This window comes from Siphateles boraxobius, unplaced genomic scaffold (genome assembly GCF_051911475.1).
Source record: "Siphateles boraxobius isolate OS27281-9 unplaced genomic scaffold, OSU_SipBor_1 13, whole genome shotgun sequence".
Taxonomy (NCBI): Eukaryota; Metazoa; Chordata; class Actinopteri; order Cypriniformes; family Leuciscidae; genus Siphateles; species Siphateles boraxobius.
In genome coordinates, this window is record NW_027508733.1 from 8,409,196 (window position 1) to 8,435,485 (window position 26,290).

The 26,290-nt window shown below is 39.1% G+C and overlaps 1 protein-coding gene and 1 long non-coding RNA gene across 7 annotated transcripts in view; both read right to left on the bottom strand.

Moving 5' to 3' along the window:
- LOC143736369 (uncharacterized) overlaps window positions 1-26,290 on the bottom strand; it is a 402,538-nt gene that overhangs the window by 314,878 nt on the left and 61,370 nt on the right. Inside the window, exons 4-5 of the mRNA XM_077227109.1 lie at window positions 23,624-23,959; window positions 22,168-22,497 (exon numbers count right to left, since the gene is read on the bottom strand). Coding sequence (XP_077083224.1) covers window positions 22,168-22,497; window positions 23,624-23,959 — 666 coding nt within the window. The remainder of the gene's footprint in view (window positions 1-22,167; window positions 22,498-23,623; window positions 23,960-26,290) is intronic.
- On the bottom strand, window positions 2,489-5,627 carry LOC143735341 (uncharacterized). 6 transcript variants are annotated; one of them, XR_013203104.1, is made up of 5 exons: window positions 5,486-5,627; window positions 4,590-4,672; window positions 3,349-3,539; window positions 3,086-3,179; window positions 2,489-2,683 (listed from the first exon to the last, which is right to left on the bottom strand). It is a non-coding gene; the product is annotated as an uncharacterized LOC143735341 (long non-coding RNA). The 6 variants fall into 6 exon arrangements; XR_013203101.1 differs by having other exon boundaries at window positions 4,590-5,062; XR_013203100.1 differs by having other exon boundaries at window positions 4,590-5,062; window positions 5,328-5,627.

Below are 26,290 nucleotides of genomic sequence, written 5' to 3' on the forward strand. Positions count from 1 at the left end.
ATTTGTGACAGTGTCAGAATTGGTCCTTCCTATCCCAAAAAACTGGTGCACATAGAATCATACACTTTACTGTAATCTTCTGTATCTGACCAAATCAATTGGACAGAGAGAATTACAACGGTACCAAACAGAACATGTACACATAATAGGAATACAAAGATACATCTTAATACATAACTATAAGCTCTTGGAATGAATGTAGCCTACTGCTACGATAAAATCATAGAGACCTTACTATGACATGGGCAGCGTGCAAACACACAGGAATATACAGTTGGCAATGGCTCATGTTCTGAGTTTAATGTAACAGTTTGTGTATTTCTGTGTGTTGTGCATCTCTGAAAGTTCCAGCCAGGCCATCTGGCATTCCTTCCTCGCAGAAAGGAAGATGCTGGAGCGATAAGATCTTTTGAAGCTCGGCGCGGATCGTAAATGGTGTCAGAGGGTTCCTCTAAGTCTCAGACATATTGGCACCATCTAAGATTTAGATTGTCACAAGTCAGAGTCTAAAAGCTTTTGGATTTAACCAGGAATGTGCATTTAGGTTTTGTTCAGATGAACAAGTCAATGATTTACCCTAGATACCCTACACTGCATTAACTTTCTTTTGGTTTCTTTGCAGCCATTGGTGGTAGGGGGGCGACAGAGCTTGTGTAACTGTGAACTGATCCTCACGCAGGTTGCAGTCTTTAGTCTGTGTTAGTAAACCTGTGGCCAAGTGAATGCAGTCAGGCTTAATCTTGATGAATCTTCAGGTAGATTATCTGCAGATCTCAGAGCTGTCAGTCATCAGTTGGAAACAGGCTCCTGATGTATTCTGCGATGTTGATCAGATCTCGGGAGGTGATCAAGCAGAAGAAGAAACGGGCCATATTTATACACAAGATAAATCAGAATCATCCATGATGTCCAGACCATCCAATCATAGCACTCAAAGATCAACCCTACCATATAGCTTATTAAGAAATATAATAACAATGGTTAAATGTTCAAATTCGTGACTTGAGTTTCCATTTGCGTGTGAATGTATAAGTGTTTCTAGACCTAGTTCTTGTTTTGTCTAGGTGTGTCCATGATGTGCACATAACATAACGAAAAGAAGTTACATACGGGCAGTCTTACACAAGAATTATCAGAAGTGGAGCCTATGAAATAATAAAATATTAACACTTGGTATCACAACACTGGCTTTAAAATGTCCCGGTCCACTCAGGATTTGATCCTCAGACTATAAATTCTAGAGCACTTGCAAAGTTTGCTGTGAGCATTCAATCGTGTGACACATGAAGAGTTTCATAGTGATATACTTCTCTGATGAAGATTACGAGATAATAACCAAGTGGTAGCTTCGTTACTTGAGTAAAAGTACAGATACCCCTTGCTAAATTTTACTCAAGTACAAGTAAGTACTACAGTCAGATATCTACTTAAGTAAAAGTACTGAAGTACTTGTTTTTAAAAGTACTTGAGTATCAAGAGTACAAGAGTACATTTTCTAAATATTGCATTACTACTGCCACAGTGTCAAGTCAAGTCATCTTCATTTATATAGTGCTTTTAACAAGATTGTTTCAAAGCAGCTTTACAGAGATAAACAATTTAAGGTAACAGAGATTGTTTTGGCTTTATAGCGATTCTTGAATAATGTTATTTCCAGCTAAAGTTAGTTTTGATTGATTCACTTCCGTCGAAATGATCATTTGTTATTAAATTAGGGGCCGCTAAGACGACGCCGTTCTCTCTAAATAGACTTTAAAGTGAACCTGTGATAAACGCTGATGGTGTTCACATGCGCATTAAGAATTGTTATGTGTATCCGAATGGTACTTTCCTGTTCTCTTACGAGAGTATCTCTCGTACTGCGTAATAGCTTACGCTAGGGGAAAAACTCTTTTCCACGAGATGGAAAAAAAAAGCCAAAAATTTGCCAAAAATTATCCTTAATTTTTTATTAATGTAAAACGCTTTGCAGCAGCAAGCAGACACAGGCGAAACAGCTCGCGCGCCTATTGGCTGCTCTTGCGGCAAATGCAGCAGCCTATCGAGAGAGACTCTGCGTGACGTAATGACCAATGGGGGCAACTCGCGCCCATATCGTTACGTCCCGCCAGAAAGGGCGTGGTCTCACCCTATAAATATGCTCGTTAGGCTGGTACAAGCTGATTTTCATCTCTTCAGCGAAGCACACGCATCGCTGGATCCGGAGTGAGAAGCCGCGCCGTCGAAGCAAGCTTTCAGCGGGACGAGCTCTGGAGTCGCTGGCCTCGTCGCTAAAATATCTCATGTGAAACCCATGGAATGACATTTGAAACCCATCAACAATCCATGTTAAAGCTACACACCATGTAAACCTGTAACTTCATGTGAAATCCATGTAAAAATCATTAAGCAATATACCACAGAAAACGGTAGGCCTACCATGTTCTTGTGTAGGGTCTATAGCCTAATGTTTCCCAACATTAAAACAAATAATTCAAATTTTTTTTTTTTAATTTATTCACTTTTTATTTCATTTCAAAATATGCAATACAAATTGAATGTTTAAAACAAACAAAGCAAAACCAAATTAAAATTATACATAAAAAGCCGCAAAAAACGCAGGTATACGCGCATGTGTGTGTGTGTGGTGTGCGTTTGTGAAAGTGTGTTGTCTCAGTCCTTTGTGTCTCCTGCAGCAGGCATCCTGTTTTGGGATAGAAAAAGATCAAAGATTAGGGCAGTGCAAACCATAGACTGTAAAAAAAAATATGGACGTAGTGTCCGTGACGTCACCCCGTAGGTTTCTGAAAAGCATTTTTGAAGCCTAAAGTGGATGGGGCTGAATAATTAATTATTATTCATTTGTAATGTTATTATGTCATTAAACGTTTTACGTAAATATGCTATGGAAATACATCTTCCTTAAACAACTGTATAAGGCGAGTGGTGCGTCTCATTTATAAAAAAAACTATTGACAGTTTGTGAATAGATCACAATGTAGACTGAGGAATAAACTGAGTCATCAGTCCTCGCGCATGTCGGTTTCGCAAATGTGAACAGACCACATGGGGATCACACTTGGATGTTGGATCGTCTGAATATTACCTTTCTGCTCGTCTCCTCAGATCTTTTAACTTTTGTGCCATGCAGACCTTGATCTCAGTGCCTCCGATGCCTGGGTGCCTCTTTTTGACATGGTCTGTAAGAAATGAGATTGATTACATTAAAATTTGAAAACAAGTTTGACATGACGTGACATAACTGCCAGATTCAAACTGTGCTTTCCGCGCTATGGCTGGCGCTGACGGACGCGCTCAGCGCTTGTCATATATAATTACTATTGATAAAAGATATTCAGACATGCTTACCAATTATTAGCTGCACCTTTTGTAGGTCAAGGCACTTTTTTCACCAACAACCCCTTTTTTTCCGTTCATGCTGCCATCTCTTCGAAAGAGAAGATGGAGTCCATAAGAGTTCTGGTTAACTTTTTGTAACCCTTACATCTTTGAGCATGATCCAAAGCAACTGGGTTCATTAAGTCAGTCACAGACTTGTTCTGCAAAGCAAAAAATAAAATAAAAAATAGAACATTTTCGTCAGGACAGAAACCGTGATCTTTTCAACGTTATTGCGTATTAGGTGAGGTTTTCACTTTGGAGCTGTGAGTGTAAATTTTAGCATACAAGTATTTATTGTTCATGCTCGAGTCTTGTTACTCTTTTACCTTCATAGTTATTCCAGAGTTTAGGGGTAAAATGCGAGAAATCTCCTTTAGTGGACTTAGATATGCTGGGCACTACTCACTGATCTATATAAATGACTTGATTGCTCATGACGTCATGTAAATTGAAGTCACCATATTCTATTGAATTAATAGGAAATCATCTGACTTTAATGAGTAAACATGACCTAACGAGTCAGTGTTTTTTATATTTGAATACTATACATTCTTACCATGTAAACATCCAAAACATTTCTGATTATTATCAATGTTGAAAACAGTTGTGCTGATTAATGTGTTTGTGTAAACCATTGTAACAGTTTAAACCATTTTTCCCCCTCCAGGATTCATTGTTAAATAGACCACAAACATATGAAGGGTAGTTTACACTAATGTTCAAACATTTGGGGTCAATGATAGATTTAAAAATGAATAGAAAAAAAAGAAGAAATTCATATTTTTACTCAGCAAGGATGCATTAAATTGACCAAAAGAGAGAGTACGGATTTCTGTTTCAAATAAATGCTGTTATTTTAACCTTTCTATTCATCAAATAATCCTGAAAAACACAAAAATATGAAGCAGCACAACTGTTTTCAACACTGATAATAATCATAAATGTTTTTTGAGCATCAAATCGTCATATTAGAATAATTTATGAAGGATGATGTGAAGCTGTGATGCTGAAAATTCAGCTTTGATCACAGGAAGTAATTGCATTTTACAATATATTCACATAGAAAACAGTTTTTATTTATTTATATTATTTCACAATAATATTGTTTTTAATGTTTTTTGGTGAACATAAGAGAAAGAGACATAAACATTTGTACCAAGACAATTAGTGTATGTTTGACATTAGTGTGTGTTTGGCGTTTTACTTACTAATCATATGGTTCATCAATAGTGCTTTAGAGATGAAGATCAGCTCCACTCCGCTATGTTGCAGGGCATCAGCACTGAAGGATCTAAGAACACAACAAGCCATTTGTCACTGAGCCAACAATGCAATGCCAGGTTTATTGAAAGGAAAGAAGCTACAGCAGAGGTGAAATGCAGAAAAGAGAAAGAATTTAAAGAATATACAGAATATAATTTCTTAACTAGGATAACAGAATTTGTTTTTGGGTTTACTTATTCATTTAATTTTGCTCATACGGTGTAACTTCGTTTGGATGTCAAAACCTTCTTAAAATAAACAATTTTTTTTTTTTAAATTGAGAAATAAAATGAGGTAATTTAATGAGCTTCCTCGGCTCACCTGTGTAACGTTAAGTTACTTTTCCGGCAGCAGCTTTCTTCAGAAATGTTGAAGTCGTGGAGGCGCTTTCTCTCTGTTATGGGTTATTTTGTTACTACTGAAATCACAGAACATTTTTTAATCAAAATGTGTTTAACGTTACCATTGAGCTAACGTTAGTTTCAGCCTATTTTCTTGCTCCTGAAAGTAACATCACCGATACGTTATGTTTACGTTTGTGTTAAATAAATTAGCTCACTTCCAAGTAAAACCTTTACAAAACCTCTCATCTACACATAAGAGGTGATTAAAAGCCCAAACTTTAATAAATAAAAGTTCAACCTAGTTAACGATACGTTAGCCTAGCTAACGTTAGCAGCTACCTCTTCTGAAAACGGTTGAGATCCTAACGGACTTTTTCCGAAGACACTACACCATGTCTATAAAGTAAATTTTTAACAGAATTGTGTCAATTACAAGTAAGAGAAATGTCAAAAACAGTTGTGAGTATTATTCGTGTGATTTTAGAGACTAATCTCACCTGGAAAAAGCCGTGAAAAGTTGAAACAACATCGAGAGAGGGAGTTTTGTTGCTTACCAGTAGCAGTGGTCCCGCGCCGTTTCCATGGCAACTCTGCGCGCCGGACGCTTGAGACTCGAAAGTTCACGCGCACGGCATTGATTAAACCCAAGCGGCAACCTCCCTGTCTCCCTCTTGAAACCAACACGGAAGTGAATTAAACTGCAATTCATCGACTGGCCGCTTGAGGCTGACTGCAAAAGTGAGCCAAATCTGTATCTCCCCCATGTTAAAATGCCCAACTTTACAGCCGAAAAAATTATGTTTACAGCCTGGTGCCTTAAGTTGTTTTGGTCTATACAGCTAATTTTGCCCTTCATGACAACTGTGAGGGGGGTGAATTTTTTTATAACTCATCCGTTTAAATTATATTAAGCATTAAATTCCTGCATAATCAAGGGCGTGGCCACTTGAGTGACAGGTGGATTGCCGCTGCTGTTATTACTAGCCGTTTGTCTGCTCTCTGTTAGCCATCATGTCACCTCAGCTGATTCCAGCTGCTGAACTTGTCATCTCTGCCGTGTTTGTACTCTTTTCGGGATTATTTCATACAGTTTATTACACGCCGCCCTTATACCTTCGCCCACGCCGTTGGATTCCGTCGTTGTCGAGTATCGAGAGAACAACCAGCGCTGTTCTTCAGTTGTTTTCCTCTGTGAACATGCACTCATGGATGTCTGACAATATCGTTGCTTTTTGGAGTTCAGATTTAAAAACGTCTAAGGTATAGAGGCCACACTCGTTCTGCTGTAACTTACCGTTGATCTTACGGAGCAGATAGACTATGTTATAATATGCTTTTAGTGTTCAATAAAAAGTAACGTTACCGTCAGATTAAATCCTGCAGGTGTCAGTGCTTTCTTTTCGTCCCTTAAATGAGCGCGGATTTCTAGTGCATTACTTGAACTTCTTAGGTAATATCTATCAGAATTTAAAATGGACTGAATAAAGCTCTCTACGAACTTGACGTGCATTGCCGCGCTGACTGACATGTATGCGCATTTATCACTGTCACACACACACACACACACACACACACTCAGAGCAAATATTGTAAGTTACTGCATGAGAATAATAATGCATCACAATACACGTTAGTCTCATGGTTAGTTATGTCTTTTAACTATTATAGTATTTCCAAGGGCAAAAACATAAACTTTAACTATTGGCTTTAGGTCTACTTCAAGTCAGCTGTCACTTTAGCGCGAGGCCAGTAGCACATTAGCTTAGCCTGAGCAAACTCGATCACGTCGAGCTAGGCGGGCGTAGTTTCAGCATCCAGGCACCTCAACACCACCCACGTCCCGCCTTTTTGCCCATTTTCGCTTATCCGGGAGTGACGCACTGTGACGCGCTTCCAAGATGGCGACGAGTGACTCCGCCCACTTTAGGCTTCAAAAACGCTCTTCAGAAACCTACGGGTGACGTCATGGATACTACGTCCATATTTTTTTACAGTCTATGATTAAACCACGTCAAAATCATGCAGCACTTAAAATGAAAAGTTTAATATACACTTTATTTTATTTGAAAACGTGCTTGCAATATTTTGTATACCATCACTTTGCTTTTGATTTTATTTTTAATATAAATAGCCTATATATATAAAGACAGTCTTTATAGTGCTTTCAGATTATCTTTCAATGCATGGTACACACACACACACACACACACACACACACACACACACACACATATATAGGCTATATATATATATATATATATATATATATATATATATATATATATATAAAGATGTCCTGAAAGTGCTTTGTAAATAGAATATGAAAGCAGTAGCCTATTGATTATATCAAAAATAATATTATACTGTTGATTATGTAAAATATATTTATAGTGTAGCTTTAGCAATGGTAAACAGTGTTGAAAAAAGTATTGCAAAAACTCACTTGATTAAAAACTATATGCTTCATTATCATTAAAATATTTTCATGAATATATTTTCACATTAGTAGGCAAATGTGGGCCTACACATGCATTATAAGCTTTATGTTCTATGCATTTTGTGTGAATAAGGCTATTGAAGCTAAAAATGTACAATATTTGTGACGTGGTAACATAATTCACATGTTAAAACCTATTACAACGTGCAAATATATTTCACATGAGCTCCACATCATTACCTATAACATGTTTTCCACATGTGCCATGTGTTCCATTAAGTTCACATGTGGTGACATGTTGTTCACATGTGGTCGAACATTACTTGCATGTGGTGACATGTTGTTCACATGTGGTGAAACATTGTTCACATGTGATGACATGTTGTTCATATGTGGTCACATGTGGGCACATGTGGTCACATGTGGGCACATGTGGAAAACATGTGATAACATGTGAAATTCATGTGTTTTTTCTGTAAGGGCTGGTACGCAGGAATGAGTGTATTGTCCAGCATCAGTGTGTTGTCCAGCATCAGTGTGTGTGATCTCAGCATCAGTCTCTCTCTGGAGGTGGAATATCAGGATAAAAACACCTACAGCTGTGTGCTGAACAATCCCATCAGCAACCAGACCACACATCTGGACATCAACACACTCTGTCACACATGTGCAGGTACAGCAGCACTGTTATTAGTTGCATTTATTCACTGAATTTATCTGTTGATTGGTAGTTTGAGATAAATGAGCTTCTGTCATCATTTACTCATGCATTTCTACGCTATTTTTAGTTTTTTCCTGTGGAGAAAAAGGGATATATTTTTGAGTTCATGCCAGAGACTAAATTTAACTTGAAAATCGCAATTCTGTTTCTGTTGATTCTTCAGAAGGCCACGCCCATTGTGATTCTGTTGAAGCTGTGCTCCGATTGGTCGTTACTGCGCTGATGGGCGTGGCTGCTGCGACTGCTATGCTCTTCTGATTGAGCACATCAGATCGACAAGAGGTTAAACGGAGAAAACAGAAGAGATATCAGAGAATTTATCCAGTTAAGGATGTTTTGGAGAGGTTTAAAGTTTCAACGTTTCTATCAACATACCTGTGAATTTTGGAAGATTTTGCATATGTTTTATCACTGTATCTCCTAAAGACTATTTTGAAAAGATTTATACATTTGTATAGTGAAATGGCAAACATGAAATGCTTGAATAACTGCACGTAATTCTCATGCACATGTTATTTTAGGCTCCCATCTTAACCTGCACAAACAAATATCATCTGTTGTAAAGACTAGTTTTTATCAATTAAGAATAATTTCCAAACTCAAGTCTGTTTTGTTAATGATCTGAAAAAAGTCGTCCATAACAAACCTTCATAACGGCATCAAATGTGCTGCTAAAATATTATATAAATGACCAATAACCAATTATGATTGTAATTCCTTGTCTAAATGTACCAGTATATGTACATATGGCATCCCTATTTTTGTTACAATCAAACACATCAAAGCCAATGCCCTTAAAGTTCTGTACAAATCTTTTTAATTTTCTGCCTTGATGAAAGTGTTTATGTTTTGCATTTTCTGTCTTTATTGATTTTTCTATCTTGTATCTGAGGGGTACAATCTTCCACAGGGGCGCAACCAGTGTCAGAGGGGTATGCAACAACAACTTTGGCAAAACAAACAAAAACTAATTTTCAGCAAACAAAATATACTTCACAGTGATGAATCCACTGGTGAGTGGACCTCTCTTCCCTCTAGGGGGGTTCGGGGGCATGCCCCCCGTAATAAAATGTTGTTCTTTTTCAGTTGCGTCATGCCCATTCAAAGTGAGGGGGCACGTGCCCCCTCAGATTTTTCCTCCCTGATAATTTTTTATTTCTTCAGTCTTGTTATAATCAGATTCAGCACGTTGTTCGTCTTCAATCCGCAGCGGCGCCGAGCAGAGCGCACGTCAGAAACAGGACAGGGTGTGTGTGTGTGTGTGTGTGTGTGTGTGTGTGTGTGTGTGTGAGTTCATCTGAGCCGCATTGGTCTGTCACTGCTCGTCAATGTCAGAACATTTGAGATGACCAATGAAATCAAAGTAGGCGGGCTTTATGTTCACAGAAGCTGAGCGCGAATTTTAGCAGTGAGACTCGACGCTTCAGTGTACAGTCAAGTGCGAGATGTAAGTAGCTAAACTAAACATTTCATATTTGACAGTTTTTTTAGTTCATAAATGTTAAACGAATGACAAAAATAATCAGGCACACGAATATACTTTTGTCTAATTTCGCCATTTTGAACTGAAAATAGGCCTATAACCCAGATAGCAAAAAATATCGGCACGGCTTCTTTTTGCCGCCGGCCCCAAACTGTCGGCTATAGGTGCGCCTCGCTGGCGGAGATGAAACGTTTGCCGCCGAATACGTCACTCCCATTTCTTGCGAGATGCCGCCGGCGAACAGCCGCCGGGCCGCCGACTTCATTCTCTCTGGCGGTTGCCGCCGTCTAAATGAACCTCGGCCGGCTGGCGGCAAGCCGCTTTGAAATCGACCAGCCATGTCATTGGCATGAGTGGAACTGACAGCATTTTAACTTTCACATTTAAAGCGATTATAATTATTATGTGAATTATATCAAATTTTGTTGTTGTTGTTGCTCCAAAGTCATTAGGGTTTATAACAGATTTGACTCAGTCTGATTCCATTATAAGGTTTAGGAAAATACATTTAAATTACGTTGAAACTCTGAAGCGATTCAGTGATATGCCTATGTAAAATATATAGAATTATTTTAGTCACTTAAGGTGACAATTCTTTACATTTCTTTGATTTATGCACAATTGAGATGCACAAATAGTCCAAAAAGAATTCCTTTTGTAAAACTTACTTGGCAATAAATATCTTTCTGATTAGGTTTTAAAATAAATATTTCATTCATGGTATGAACAATTTAGCAGAATAAATGGATGAAGTTAGACTTTTCACCAATGCCTGAAATCAGTGAACAGTGAAAGACATCTGCAACTTGGCCAAAAGCTTGGGTATGCTTTAGATTTTTTTTATTAATTTGCAACCATGGTAATATTTATAATAAACATGAAAATCCCTGTTTTGACCTGAAAGATAAAGTGAAATATTTAGAAATATTTTGTCTCTCTGTCTCCCCAGGAAATTTCGTTTATGTCTTTCATTTTTTTACAAGCTCGATTTTTTTATTTATTTGACCTTTTACAGGTATAAGGGATTAATTTGCAATTGCGAGTTTTGCAATCTGTACAAATGTTTAAGAAAGTATTAAAGCACAAACAGAGAAGTACCTCCACCGGCCGAGAGGGGCAGTACCTAAAAAACGGAAGCAGATTTACCAACACAACAGTGGCCACTCGTCACACGATTTCAGTATTTGGAGAGGATATCCTATCTAGTCATTGACTACGATCTTTAAAGTAAGTACATTTTTCCTTTTTGTGTAACGCAATATTATGTTCATTTTTTACATTTTTAGTTCATCTTTTTCAAATATGTTCTTGCCTTACTAGTCAAGCTAGTAAGTTAGCCTTGTTTACAAAGTTTCCGTCATGTTTCTGACATAGCTAACGTTAGTTAGGCTAACGTTACTTAGTTTCTTCCTGGCGTTAGTTTTTTCTTTTCTTCTTTTAACTATATTTACGTATGTTTATGCCAGTGTGAGTACTACAGTATGTGGTTTAAGATAGTATTGGTCAGTCGAATAATTAACTAACTTACGTAACCAAATCCTGAAGGACAATTCTCCCGCCCACGTGGGAATGGTAACGTTAGCAAAATCTTTACGACAAGAAAGACTGATCAGTATAACTTGTGTTGTTTTCTAACTAAACATAATGATGTTTTGTTTGATTCGACAACCATGCTGCTAGTCTAGTTTAACTTACAGTGTTAGCTAACACATGCTGCTTCGCCTTTTTTACTCACTGAATTCAAGCATGTTCGACATGTTGAAATGTATCTAGCTACAGTAAATCGCCAATGCTTTACATCTAGAAAGAAAGCTTTACATCTAGAAAGTTTAACTTTTGGTGTTTATATATATATATATATATATATATATATATATATATATATATATATGTGTTTATATGTATATATGTGTGTGTATATGTATATGATTGTGTTTGTCTGAACATGGTTTTCTGTTGATCCACTTGTGAAAATGACTCGTTTTTTTGAAGGGGTGAGCATTTTAATGTTATTGATTTTGCCTGGAATTTAATCAAAAAGTATACTTTATGCAAAATGTTCTTCTATTTTAGATGGTTCACATTGTTCAGTTTATCAACGAGGAGGATCTGCCATTTGCAGTGGTTCCGCAAGAGTGGCTCAGCGAGAGCATGTGCCATTGGCCCCCATTTAACCTCAGCAAAAAGACGAAGGCAACAATTTAGCCATCCTCTGCACACCTCCACACAGCACCTGGGAGAAACATCATTTTAAGTTCATGAAGGGAGCAGGTAAATGGGTCTGACTTGTGTATTTGATTTTCCTGTATTTCATCTGTGTAATTTATTTTCTGTTTATTGTGGATAACTGACTCTTTCATTCATTATTCCCTACTCTAGAATCTTGGAAGTCTCAAGAAAGAAAAAAAACTCTAGAAAGATGCATCGATTCCAGAAAACCAGAAAAATGCTGAACTGGTATGTAAAATCTATTGCTGTGATGCTGGATTTGTGATCCTGCCACTAAACTATACCATTTGTTAGATTTTCAAATTTCTGTTTCCTCTTTCTCGCAACCAGGTTTCTCCCCAGTAATCCAGACTCCACTTCACAGAGCCAAGAGTTTGAGTACAAGTAAGTGATGTTATTTGTGAATTTTTTTTGTCTTGGAAACTATTGCTTCTATTTGATGTCGGCATGAAACGGAAGTTACAAACGACTTTTCTCCAGTGTTGTGACGTATTTAAAAGTGAAACGGTATATTGAACGGAGGGCAGGGTTTTACTCTAGCGCTCCTCTTCTCCATCTCTGCTCATAGCACGGTTTGAGGGGAGTTGCCACGCCCTCGCACCATAGCACATGACCGGAAGAGAAGAGAAGTCGTTTCGAGGGGGGAGGGAAGGGTAACGTATTTGATTAAAGATTATAAGGCTACATGAATTTTAAAAGAATAATGAAGTGCACAGATAAATCATTTATAATAAACACTACAATATTACATATAAAAATACGAATTGTAAAATCTTACTTCAAGAGCAGGTGAAACAAGTTCAACAAACAATGTTGAAGACGTTTGCTTGCACTGAGCAATTAGGCACAACTTGCAAACAGCACCTGTGGTTGTCGGTTTAATTCCCACTGGGGCTACCTGTACATGTGGTAGACCTAGATATAAAGTAAAATTTAAGATTGTATACTGCATATATTACAGTCTGAATCCTTAGCCTTTCACATTTTTTATTTATTTATGAGAAGCTTCAGAGAAATGTAATTTGTAACACTTTTTTGGATTTTCAGCTTGGTGTAGGGGATAAAGCATGTTTTAGAGACATGTTCCTGAAGACCATTGTTCAAAGTAAGTTGGATATTTTTTTTAGATTTAAGTAGATGTGTATGTCCTATTGTCCTCATGCAATTCAAATTAAATGACAGATCTGTATTTTCTATATTAGCCATCCGGAAGGACCCGGCAACCCAGGATGCACTGATGAGGCGGTCCAGGTTAACGTTACGCGTTACCTGAAAGGAGCATCTGACCGTGAAGGCAGAAAAAGGCGCCGCACAGCTGAGAGGGACCCACAGCCGACCACTTAAAACTAGACTGACTACTGACACCCCAGAATCACTGACAACTGGAATCCTTTCTTTATCTTGCAGTCAGTAGAATCAAGACCCCTAAAGAAGTCAGAAGTGTCAGACTACACTCACTCACTGTGGAAATTACTTTCTTTTTTTCTTTTTCAAATAAAGCTTGTAAATCCTTGTGCCACAGGTCAGCATTGCCGTTATAATGGCCTATTCTACTCCAGAGCTTTACTATAAATTACTACCACTTATCATATTGTTAGAAATGGCTTGTAAATGTAGTTATACTTTTATTTATTTGGTATCTTGCACATTATTTGGTATCAAATATCCTCTTTACTTGTCATAATGTTTACTGGTAATTTTTTACCCTAGAGCTGTCCTTTTTATATGAACACTTATTGTAAGTGTTGTAATTTGCTTGTAAGGCTGTTTAACCAAAATTGAATTGGAAACCTGCATGTTAGTATATTGATTTATTGATTTTTCTGTTATGTTTCAGTGATCTGAAATATCTTGTTTAAATGACAGTTACTGTACTTTGAAATGTGGAATAAAAATACCAATTGTAAATTTGTCTGGTTTGAGCAATCATTATTCTTGCTAAACTGCATGCTATAAATAAAAAATATATATATAGCCAGAATAAGCGGCGGCAGAGCGCTCGAAAATAGCGTTTGCCTCCGGCGGGCCGCGGAAGGACGGCCTTCAATATAAAGGCGGCGGAACGGCGGTTGGCCCGCGGGCCGGCTGCTTAACGAAGGCGGTATGAAGGCGGCTGCCGCTTTTAAAAAGCGGCTGCCGCCGGCGGTGCGCCGTCCAACGTGTTTGCGATGTCGCCATTCTGACGCTTCTACTGGCGCCGGAGGACCGACGGTGGTCCGCCGACTCATTGCTATCTGGGATTGTTCTTAAAAGAATAATTTATTAGATGCATGCCGGTCTGTTATTGTAGGAACATCAACATTATATTGTCATGCCCCTAAACATGACACGGAATCAAAACGAACTGTGAGTGGTTGCGTTACATGTCAGTCAAACATCCTATTTGACGATCCTTGGCCAAGAAAAGCTGCAATAGAGTCCAGACCTTCTGCCGTCAGCCTGAAGATCTGAATACCCGAGACTAGTTTTTCCCCTCCGTTTGGCCTAAAACACAGTGTTTGTGGTCATCCACAATCATATTTACAATTCTTTAGTCCAGGGATGGGGAACGTCGGTCCTGAGGGGCCGCTGTCCGAGTGTAGCTCCAACTAAACTTAATTTAAGGACCGATGTTTCCCATCCCTGCTCTCCAGGACCGACATTCCCGTTCCCTGCTTTAGCCGCTTCCTACAACGGGCTGGATCTTTCACTGGAAACCAGAAATAATTACCACTAAACGTTTACTCTTTGAATTCTTGCACCCGTGATAGATACAAGTCGATACCATTATAAGGATGCACGATTAATCGCAATGAAACCGCACTAGATTTGGCTGCAATTATTTTATACACAGTTTGTCAGTGCAGCGGCTGATCATTAGTAAATGCTGCTCCATCTGAACACCAGAGGGTGCTCTCTCACACACACGCCAAATATATCCCGCCGAAGAAGTAGATAACACACATCATTCAAGGAAATCACTATGGACATCATTCTATCCCTGTAGCTGAATAAACAGATGATTGAAACGCTTTGATAGATTAAACATGACTAATAAACACACGACTGCCTTATTCTGTGTAAGAATCACATCATCTCACAGAAGGATGAGCTCAACTGTCGTTATGAAGCGAGTTTGGAGTAAAAGCATGTTAATAAATGTTGTCTTTTGTTGGACAAGAAGTTCATAAATTCTTCTCATGTTTGGAAAGATGTTTGACGCATGTTGCTTTTTCAAATGCATGTTATAAGTGACTCAAACTCACAGTGCTTTCAGATGGAGCAACGTTTACAGAGCCGTACATCAATGACAAGCTGCGCATAACAAATTATCGCAACCTTTGCGATTTCATAATCACGATAAGCCAAATTGATTTAAGTGTGATTTCATGTAAATTGCAAATAATCATGCAGCCCTATATCATTATGACTACTAAGTTTGTAAGAAGTATTTCCTACTAAAGCAAGGCGGTATTTGACTCCGGTAAGCGTATCCATAACAGTTATTTTGAACAGTCAATTAAGAGTTCCTACCGATTTGGCAAAACTGAAGACAACAGAATTCTCCCTCCATTTGCTCTAGTCAGGTGGCTAGAGAACAAAAATGATTACCGGTTCCGGTAGGCGGATAACGGCGCACAATCTGACGTCAAACACTGCGGATAATGGCGCACACTCTGACGTTGCAAGGCAAAAACGCCAGTTTTACTGTCAACACGACAACACTGTAACCGGCGTTTCTGAAAATCCTCACCCTGAAATGTTCGGTTTCAGTGTCCTGATACTGCGTTTCCGTGTGGACGAACGGCCGAACCGCGTAAAAAAGGTCACGGTTATAAAAATACCTGTGTCTGTGTGGACAAGGCCTTACATTGGTCAGTAAATATAAAAATACACACTTTAATATTTTTAAAGATTCTTTTTGTAAAATACATCTCAATTACATTATGAAAGATCAGCTGTATGTAATACTTGCCTGTTTGTTTTGATCTGTGGCGACAGTAAATCCCAGCAGCACCCACAGCCACAAGCAGAATAACAGCAGCAGCACATATTACTCCTACAGCAGCTGAAGATGAACCTGAATCTGGAGGAGCTAAAGACAGACACACATTATTCCATATCATTATTACTAGAGAACAACTGATAATCAACTCTACCAATCCACCTTATTTCTCAAAGCAGAAATAATGTGTTTTCTGTGACTGTGTGAGACTTCTGATTTATTACCCGCTATAGGGAATCAACGAGAAGAATATCAAAGTGCAGTAAACTGTAAAACTGTTTCGCAGGGTTTTTCGTGGTTCAAAATGAGGCGGAGGTGGTAAAATTGTAACACCAGGGGGGTCCGGGGGCATGCCCCCCCGGGAGAAAATTTTGTACATTTTAAAGATAAATTCATTAATCTGGTGCACTTTGAGTCACTCGAATCTATTGTTAAAAATAAATAATAATCCACCCGCCAAACACCCATATTCGTTGATTTAGATATCTGCATCTGATCATCACATTACAATTATTCAATTAAGCATGATAATATGGTAACATATCACACAATTATTTATTTAAATTAAAAGTTCTTCTTTTGGCAAAATTACATTTTCTTTATAGCCTAAACAGAGGCTTTACTCCCTTTAAACTTATTGTCAATGTTTCATTTTTGAAAACACTCTTATCGGAAATTTTTTTTGTACCTTTATAAAGGGCATTTTCCCCCTAATTTTATTTAATGTATGCTCTAAATTTCATTTAAAATTCTTACATTTTATCAATACATTCAATAAAAATAATAAGACACTAGGCTGTTACCAATCAAATTAAATAATTTACATTGAAAAATTATAACTGTATTAAATTAGATTGTTTTGAATATTTTTTGAATATACAAATAAGGAATGTTGAAAAGAATGATACTTTGAAACTAAACCGCCAGTAGGAGGCGGCAGGCGGCCGTTTTAATGAGCGAGTCATTGAGTCATTAATGTAAACGATTCGTTCAAACGGCTGATTGATTCAGAATGAGGCGGTTTAATAATGGGCAATTGAATCTTTGACTCAAGCGATTAGTTCAAAACGCTCAATGATTCAGTAATGAATCATGGATGAGTGTTGCTGTGAGACTCGATATGGTTCTGTTGTTTGGAACTATTTTCGCTGCTAAAACAGAACAAAAACAGTCTAAAAATGTAAGTAACTTAATTTTAACTATTTGTTTATTGAACTGTTATGAAATTAATATCTCGATTTCAATCGTGATGGCCCGGGCCGGCGATTGCTATAGGCGAAGTAGGCGGTTGCCTAGGGCGACAAATGTGTTGGGGGCGCGGTGCGCGGGCGCCCTCTAGTGTCGCTCTTGGCCTACTTCCCATTAATCGCAGAATTAGAATGACAAGCGAAACAAAGACATGTTTATTAAACATGATCATCCTAAAGCGCCCCCTCAGCCACACGTTTAATTACTTGTCAACCTGATTATTAGATTGAATTGATGATTATTGTCGATCATTTCCTAACGGTGGGGTGGGGGGTTACGTTACGTTACGTTACGTTACGTTAGGCAAGTGCTCAGCTGCTGGCGCGTTGATCGAAACCCTCTGGTGCACATGGACGAAAACGGAGAAAGCAACAAGATAAAAAGAAAGCCCAGTATAGAGGTAAGTATTCTCATCTCAGCCATTAAGGTGTCAAACGAAATAAATGTACTTAGTATTGTGCACAGGCATGCTGGCCATTGGGACTACCGGGAGGGAATTCTTTTCCCCCAGGATGGTAGAGATTCCCGGTGGGCCGACGTGCTTTTTGGGCCAATACATAATACTTTTTTTTTTTTTTTTTTTTGTCTTAGTGACCCATAAAACTCGTACATTGGCCCATTCGTTTTGTCTTGTTTTGTTTAATTGGCGGCGCTGGGTTACTTCCAAGTAACAAAATTAATTATGAAAGTTTCCATTATTTTTCAGTGCATTTGTTTTACAATATAGCCTATGGCTATTACTGTCATGGGATTAATATTATAACTATTATTATGTAGTAGTGTCATGTAGACAGACACTGTAACTAAAAGAGGTTTGAGTTTTTCTTTGTTCAATTTGCACACTGAATATGGGTTGGAGCTTTTAATTTTGAACTCTCAAAGTGCACCAGATTGATGAATTTAACATTAAAATGCAAAAAAAATTCTTACGGGGGGCATACCCCCGAAACCCCCTTAGCCTTTTAGCAGCCTAATAGATTAGTAATAATAGTAGTGATGGTAGTAATTGTAATTTATATACTACAAGTTACATGGTCAGACAAAATGTATTTGTACAATGCAACTATGTAGGATGATAGAAATATCATTGAACGTTCTTTGTAGCATTTGTATGAACAATTTATTATACAGTTGAAGTCATAATTTGCTTGTTTACGTATTTTTAATAAGGGGAGGGGGGAGGGGGCGCACAACTCAATCTCGCCTAGGGCAACCAAAGGGCTAGAGCCGGTGTTCCGGAAAATTGAGTTCCCCTGTTTCCCCTTCAGCGCGCATGCGCAACAGCAAGACGAAAATCATGATCTCATGTCATTATTCCGCGCAAGCTCCTTGTGCATCGCGGTGTTTTTACTTATTCTCCATCACAGTAATGTACATTTTACGCTGTTTGTTTGCTAATTCCCAATTACATGCAGGTTTTAAAGCATAGAATGTATATTTTCAGATGTTTATGGCTCAATCAGATGTAGATAATGTTACATCGTACTTGCTAATTCTAGTTATACGTTCTTTTTTATTATTATTATTTGTATTACTGTGTGTCGTTTTGCTGAAGACATAAATAAACTATATTGCACTGCACAAATAAGTAATCTGTGTTGTTATTGTATTGATCAGTCTCTTACACTGAGCACACAGGGGGAACCGTTTTACCCGCTGGCCCAGAAAAAGTGGTCCCCCCCCCCCCCCCGCAATATTACATTTTCAGTATTCATAACACACTGCAGTGATGATGGTGATGTATTTAAGTGTCATCTTCATGTGTAAACACTGTCATCCATCCATCAGTCTCTTACACTGAGCACACAGGGGGAACCGTTTTACCCGCTGGCCCAGAAAAAGTGGTTCCCCCCCCCTGCAATATTACATTTTTAGTATTCATAACACACTGCAGTGATGCTGGTGATGTATTTAAGTGTCATCTTAAATCTTAAATCAGGTAACTGCTGGTAAAGGGGTATTACTTTAACAGAATGCAAAAAAGTTCAGTTTCCAATGAGTATAAACAGTGCATTACATATCGACAAGTACAAATATTCTTGTTCTTTATGTTTAAGCACATTGTGTTTTGTAATATTATGATTTAATCAAAGAAGAAATGGTCAACTAATGCTAGAAACCTATGCAATTCTAGTGTTTCGGTATAGTAAAACATGCACAAATCAGAATAAATTCCAAAAGTCTTTTTTAGTAAGAATAGGAGAAATATGCAGGTGACAAATCAACAGAGCAACTGCACAAAGAAACAAAGGGCTTAAATACACAGATAGAGAAAATTAACTAGAACAGTAACAGGTAGGCCTATGCCATTCAAATAAAAACCAAGGAACACAGACAAAACTGGACATAAACAGTTAATGCTATTATAATGAGTAAGTATATTTTTGAATATAATGTTAGCATTGTGATACTTAAATTTGCTCATTCTTTTCTGCTTCCAACACGTCAACATTGAGAACTGACTGTTCACCTGCTAACCTATATATACCACCCCCCTGACATGTGCCACTGTAGCAAGATAATGTTATTCACTTCACCTGCCAGTGGTTTTAATTCTATGGCTGATTGCTTTATGATTAATCCAGTGTCTAAATGTTATTGACACTCAGTACACTTTTGTAGAAGATTTGAGTGATCTCTGTAGGTTCTGTGGAGAAGAAAATCCAAGTGACCCAGTCTTGCCACCTGCTTGAGTAATGGGACTTTTTTTAAATTAGTTTTTAGTTTATTTATTTTAAAAATAGTTGTAACAGATTAATCTAATCTAATGTTGAAATAAAATTATTTTGTGACATTATATTTTATGATCATTCAGATTGCCTGTGATGGATGTGACAGGTGGTACCACCAGTCATGTGTTGGCAACCCACCAGCAGAGGCAGATTATTATTGCCCAGCTTGCACTACATAGACCAAGGTAAATTATAGACCAAGATTTTTCCTTATCTTGTTTAGGCTCTCTATCCTGCACATGTTCTCTGACACAACTGTAAACTATCATTTATCGCAGTGTTCATCCACTGCATTTGCGCTCATGAAAATTACACCTGTTGATCCTTTGCTATGATCTCTCTGCTATTTAAGTCTCTGTTTTTCCACCTCTTTGTCAGTTTATTGTTTGACTGTGGTGTGCATGCTATTTATAGATGCTCTACTTTCTGATTTACCCACCTTGTCCAGTCTAGTCCTGTCCTTTCCTGTCTTGTGTGTCCATCGTGAGCTCTGCTCAGTGAAGCTGCCTGCAAGACTGCTTCTCTGTGCTACTGAGTCTGCGCTCATATGTCCCTAAGTGTATCCTGTCTACAAGCATATCTCTTACACTCCGCTAGGTTGCTGCCAGGCCATTTTTGAGTTTCCTTCTCTAGTTCTGCGTCCGCCAAGATGGCCGGTGAATGGCAGACTGCCAGACTGCCTTATGTCACTGAACAGTAAATCTCAGTAACCAGCTTTCGCTTTTTGGTCCTTTCTCCACATTGCGACAAAGCTGAATTGTGAGTTTTCAAAAGTGTGTATGTTGTTGAAAGTATGTAAAGTGTGTAGGTTTTGTGTTTTTGTTTAATAAAAAATGTTTATAGTTTAACAGATTCAGTGTATTGTTATACATCCCCTATTATACACTTAAATACATCACCAGCATCACTGCAGTGTGTTATGAATACTAAAAATGTAATATTGCGGGGGGGGAACCACTTTTTCTGGGCCAGTGGGTAAAACGGTTCCCCCTGTGTGCTCAGTGTAAGAGACTGATGGATGGATGACAGTGTTTACACATGAAGATGACACTTAAATACATCACCAGCATCACTGCAGTGTGTTATGAATACTGAAAATGTAATATTTTATGGGGGAACCACTTTTTCTGGGCCAGCGGGTAAAACGGTTCCCCCTGTGTGCTCAGTGTAAGAGACTGATCAATACAATAACAACACAGATTACTTATTTGTGCAGTGCAATATAGTTTATTTATGTCTTCAGCAAAACGACACACAGTAATAAAAATAATAATAATAAAAAAGAACGTATAACTAGAATTAGCAAGTACGATGTAACGTTATCTACATCTGATTGAGCCATAAACATCTGAAAATATACATTCTATGCTTTAAAACCTGCATGTAATTGGGAATTAGCAAACAAACAGCGTAAAATGTACATTACTGTGATGGAGAATAAGTAAAAACACCGCGATGCACAAGGAGCTTGCGCGGAATAATGACGTGAGATCATGATTTTCGTCTTGCTGTTGCGCATGCGCGCTGAAGGGGAAACAGGGGAACTCAATTTTCCGGAACACCTGCACTGGTGATGGCATTCAGGAAAACAGCACTCTGGTCGTGTGTAGCCTATATATTGTTTCTTAACTATAATTAATGTTATAAATAACTGCGCGAGACTCAACAGCGCAACTTTGTTACCGTCCGTACATTAGGTACCATGATGGGAGTTCCGTGTCTTTATTACACTCATTTAGCTGTCATCCACCCTCGATTGAATGGAATGTTTTTATTACTCGGCCCGCTCGACCCGCGGATTATGATCCGTGCAGCACTATCGGCAAACTACACGGTTAGAGAATGGACACAAGCGGGAATCGCGACAGAACTGTCACGGTGGAAAAAGTGTATATGAGCACGTGACTGTCTGTCCGAGTTTTGTCGAGAGGCGGAGGCGGCACGAAATTTGACGGAGGCGGCCGCCTCATAATTGTCCATGCAGGAAAAACCCTGTTAGTTTGCGCTACAAACCAGCGTGTTTCTATTTAAGACAGCATAAAATAATATGGTTAGAAACACCAGTTTTCAATATCAAGCAGCATAATGAGCTGTGTTATACAGCTAAAAATAACTGGAAGAATGACACCAGAAGCCAGACACATTAATACAATTCTTGTTCTTGTTCTTACCTGAAAAATAAGGGGGGTAATTTTGACTGACATTTACACCTGTACATATGGAGTCCAAACTCACTTTTTAAACAGGCCACAATGAAAACATTTACTGTTTGGATTTAAATATAGTAAACTTTATTTTGAAATTGCTCAAGGTAAAATGAATTTAATAATTAAATGAGACTCACCAGTGACAGTAACACTGAAGATCTTAATGATTCTGAATCTGCTGTTGTTGATCAGTAGTTTATATTCTCCAGAGTCTGTGTTTCTGGTGTTTGTGATGATCAGAGATCCAGTCTGATGATCCAGCTTCAGTCTGTCTCTGAATCTCTCTTTACACTGAACATCTGTACAGGTTTTTCTGGGTTCATCACAGATTTCAGCAATGAGAATCTCATTAAAATACCATGTTATTGAATCATTCAGTTTTCTTATTACACCAGTGTATAAAGTGACAGATTCTCTTTCCTTCACTGTCTTTCTTTTAATTTCATATCGTTCCGCAGCAGAAACACCTGAAACACAAACCAACAGATGATTGGAGGATCTTTTTTGGGGGTAAAAGACACACAACATGAGAGAGCTGTAAAATGAAAGCAGAAAAACACGCTCTCTTGACTTTCAGTCTGAAAAGGAACATTTACCCACATTTGTGATTATGAAAACATTTTACATGAAACATTTTATATGTCCTCTAAGTTTTGGATTGCTAATAAACTAAAAAAAAAAAAAATAACAATAGAAGGGTGACATTGAGAGAAAAATACATCATCAGAACAAAACTGACAAATCTCACGGCAAAAATTAATTGTCTACTTAAGTCATACTGAACTAAACTACACACACAAAGAAGAGATGAACAATTAATTATGAGCCAAACTAAATGATACAACAACATGTTTTTCTACAGATCATCATTGTGAGCTGAGAAATATGTCTGGATTCATAATGTAATGTGCAAACAAACAGCAGAAGAACAGAGTTTTGAAATGATGAACTATAGATGACTCGCTCGTTTGGCCGGTTCAAACATGCAATGACACTATACATTGTGTACATTGTATTCTTACTGTACAAATGCATGTGCTGTTGTTGGTGTCGTTGGATACTGTATTGTATCCAATCGCAAAGACCTTCACATTGACAATGTCTCCGCTTATCACCGGAGGTAAGAAAAAGGCTGAGATCTGATGCTGATGCTACTCCAAATATTAGTACAAACTAAGCGTTAAATATTTCTTGCTTAGTTACTTTTTCAGAGCAGCCTTTAGGAAATCAGCATACAATGTGTTTGGTTGTCATGTGCACTTCACATACTCGCTGCTGCTCTACTGTCACAAAATCAATTGAATATTACTTATGGAAAAACAATTTTTTTTTTTTTTAAACACCATGGTCACATGCATATTTATAGAGCATTTACAAAAGCTTTGAACGTGGCTCAGGCAATCATGGTCAATGACTGGAATAATCCATTTTATAATTGTAGTTAAATGGGGTTTTTTTTGTACAAAATCTATCCACAGCATGTAAAATACATACTATAAACTCTGGATGTCAATGAAAAAAAAAAAAAATCACTGAACACAATATTGATGTGATTTAAATGGACAAGACTTGATTTTAAACATAATGACTCACCATGAACAGAAACATTATAGATCTTCTCTCTGTCGCTGCTGCTGCTGATTATCTTTAGTTTGTAAACTCCAGAGTCTGTGTTTCTGGTGTTTGTGATGATCAGAGATCCAGTCTGATGATCCAGTTTCAATCTGTCTCTGAATCTCTCAGTGCCTTCATTACACTGAACATCTGTACAGATCTTACTCTGATCTCTATTGATTTGAGCGATGCGAATGTCATTAAAGTACCATCTAATATTTTCTTGTTGGTTTGTTTCAACATCAGTGGTTAGAGTGACTGAATCTCCCTCCATCACTGACACTGCGACTTCATCTGTATCAACACCAGACACACCTAGAGAAGAAATGAACAGATAATTATGAGCCAAATAAAACAAATGGGAAACCGCAGTAAATTATTAAATTTTTTGCTTTTTTAAATTTGATAATAAAATATTTTCTGACATGCCATACCAAATATTCTTTTCAGTCTGCCACATACTGTAACATGTTTTTTTTTATCTAGAATCTTGTGGAAAACGGTTTTAACCAAAGGCAACTCGAATTACATTCAACATTTACAATTGTTCAGTTATCTCTCGTACAGCGTAATATCTTACGCTATGGGGAAAATCTCTTTTCCACGAGATATTGAAGCCAAAAATTATCCTTAATTTTGAATCAATTGCAGCAGCATGCAAACATAGGCAAGACGGCTCGCGTGCCTATTGGCTGACCTGCGGCAACAGCAGCAGCCTATCGAGAGAGGCCCTGCGTGACGCCATATCCAATGGGGGCGCTTCGCGTCCACTACGTCACATCCCGCCGAAGCTCACGCATCGCTGGATCCAGAGTGAGAAGCCGCGCCGTCGAGAACAAGCCTTCTGTGGCACGAGCCTTGAACCTGAAAGTCGCTGGCCTTCACCTCGCCGCCTTCAGTAATATCCTTTTACTCTGCTGAGAGTGTGTTTTCGCTGTCGCGACTCACACTCTCTCTCTCTTTATCTAAAAGAGCAGCGTCTTTTTAAAGATGCTTCGTTCCTGTGGCTCGTGCCGAGCCGCACTCAGCGACAGGGACCGCCATTTCATCTGCGTTTCCCGCCTGGGTAAGGATCATGCAGCTCTCGCTGACGGCGGCTGCCATCATTGCGAGCTATTGCTATGGTGACTCTGAGGACTCGCCTGGCATTTTTTTCTCCGAGTCTGCACTCCCGCCCGCTGTAGTGCCGCACCGTAAAAGCGCCGTACTCCAGAGGGTCCCAGAGCCTTCTCCAGCCTGTGAAAGCTTGCCGGTTCGCCCGCCAGCTTCACCAGCTTCAATCGAGTCGCTCACTGACGGACAGCGGCCGCCGCGCGCCGCCGCTTCCGCCATTAATGACGACGAGATAGCTGCATCTGTAGAGAAGGCCAGCTGCGTCGGACTGAGGATTGGGCGAGCTCTGTGGACCTCCCCCCTTCTGCCCGCGAGTCGTCAGGGAAACATGCCAGCTTCAAAACTGCTGCTAGCTTTCTTTACGTTATAAGAAAGCTACCCCGCCCCCCGTGGGCATGCGTCACCGGCGAAACGAGGAAAGAGTGTGTTTTAGTCCCGCCGAGGCCGGACCAATCTCCATTTCTCTAACATTTCTCAGCTCCTCTTAGTTTGATCGGCTGAAAATGTTAATATTGCAGCAATGAGCCTGTTGTATAACACGCACGCCTGCAAACAAACGCCGACACACACAAAACTGTGATGACGCTCTCTTATCTGCTCGAGCTAAATTAAGCTTGTGTTGCTTCCCCCTGTGGCACAGTGGCGAAACCCAAAGCTTTCGCACGAGAGACATGTGTTCGATCCCAGCTCTCGCAGCAGATAAAAATTTAGTCTCGCCGCGGCCAGACTTCCACCGAAACTTTTCGCTCGTTCAGTTCAAGAAAATGCGACTGTTCCAGTGTATTTTGCAGTAAACATGCCGGTACCATGGCCCACTTGCCTGCACACAAATGCCGTTTCCACGGCTACCCAGAAAAATCATATAAGCAGTGTATTTTCTGGTATCCCGGCATTCCAGCCACAGCCGATGGTGTTATGAGTGTAATAAAAATGCCCACAGCCCAGTGTTCATTTCTACACACAAACACAGCCCGCCACAGTGCAGGGCTCGCACAAATGAGATCGACTCATGTCACTTGTGCATTAAATGTAGTGAATGTGCCCACAACCCAGTGCCCACAAACACTACACACTGCATGTACCACGGTTTCTGTAAAACATACAGTCAGCTCAGGCCGACGGTCTTTTTCAGTGCAGTGAATGTGCACGCTGTCCCGCGGCACCAGAGACCACGCTCTCGCTCTGCCGGCTGCCACCCCCCTCGCGTGGGCCCCGGCAGAAAGATCGAGATAAAGCCCGAGGCCTCAGAGTCTTCCTAGCCTCCTAGGAAAACGACAGTGTTTAAGTCTCGCCGCGGCCAGACTCCACCGAAACTTCTCGCTCGTTCAGTTCCAAACAATGTGACTGTTCCAGTGTATTTTGCAGTAAACAAGCCGGTACCACAGCTCGCTTGCCTGCACACAAACGCCATTTTTACGGCGACCCAGATAAATCCCAAAAAGAGTGTATTTTCTGGTATTCCGGCCACGGCCGATGGTGTTATGAGTGTTGTAAGAATGCCCACATCGCAGTGCCCATTCCCACACACAGACA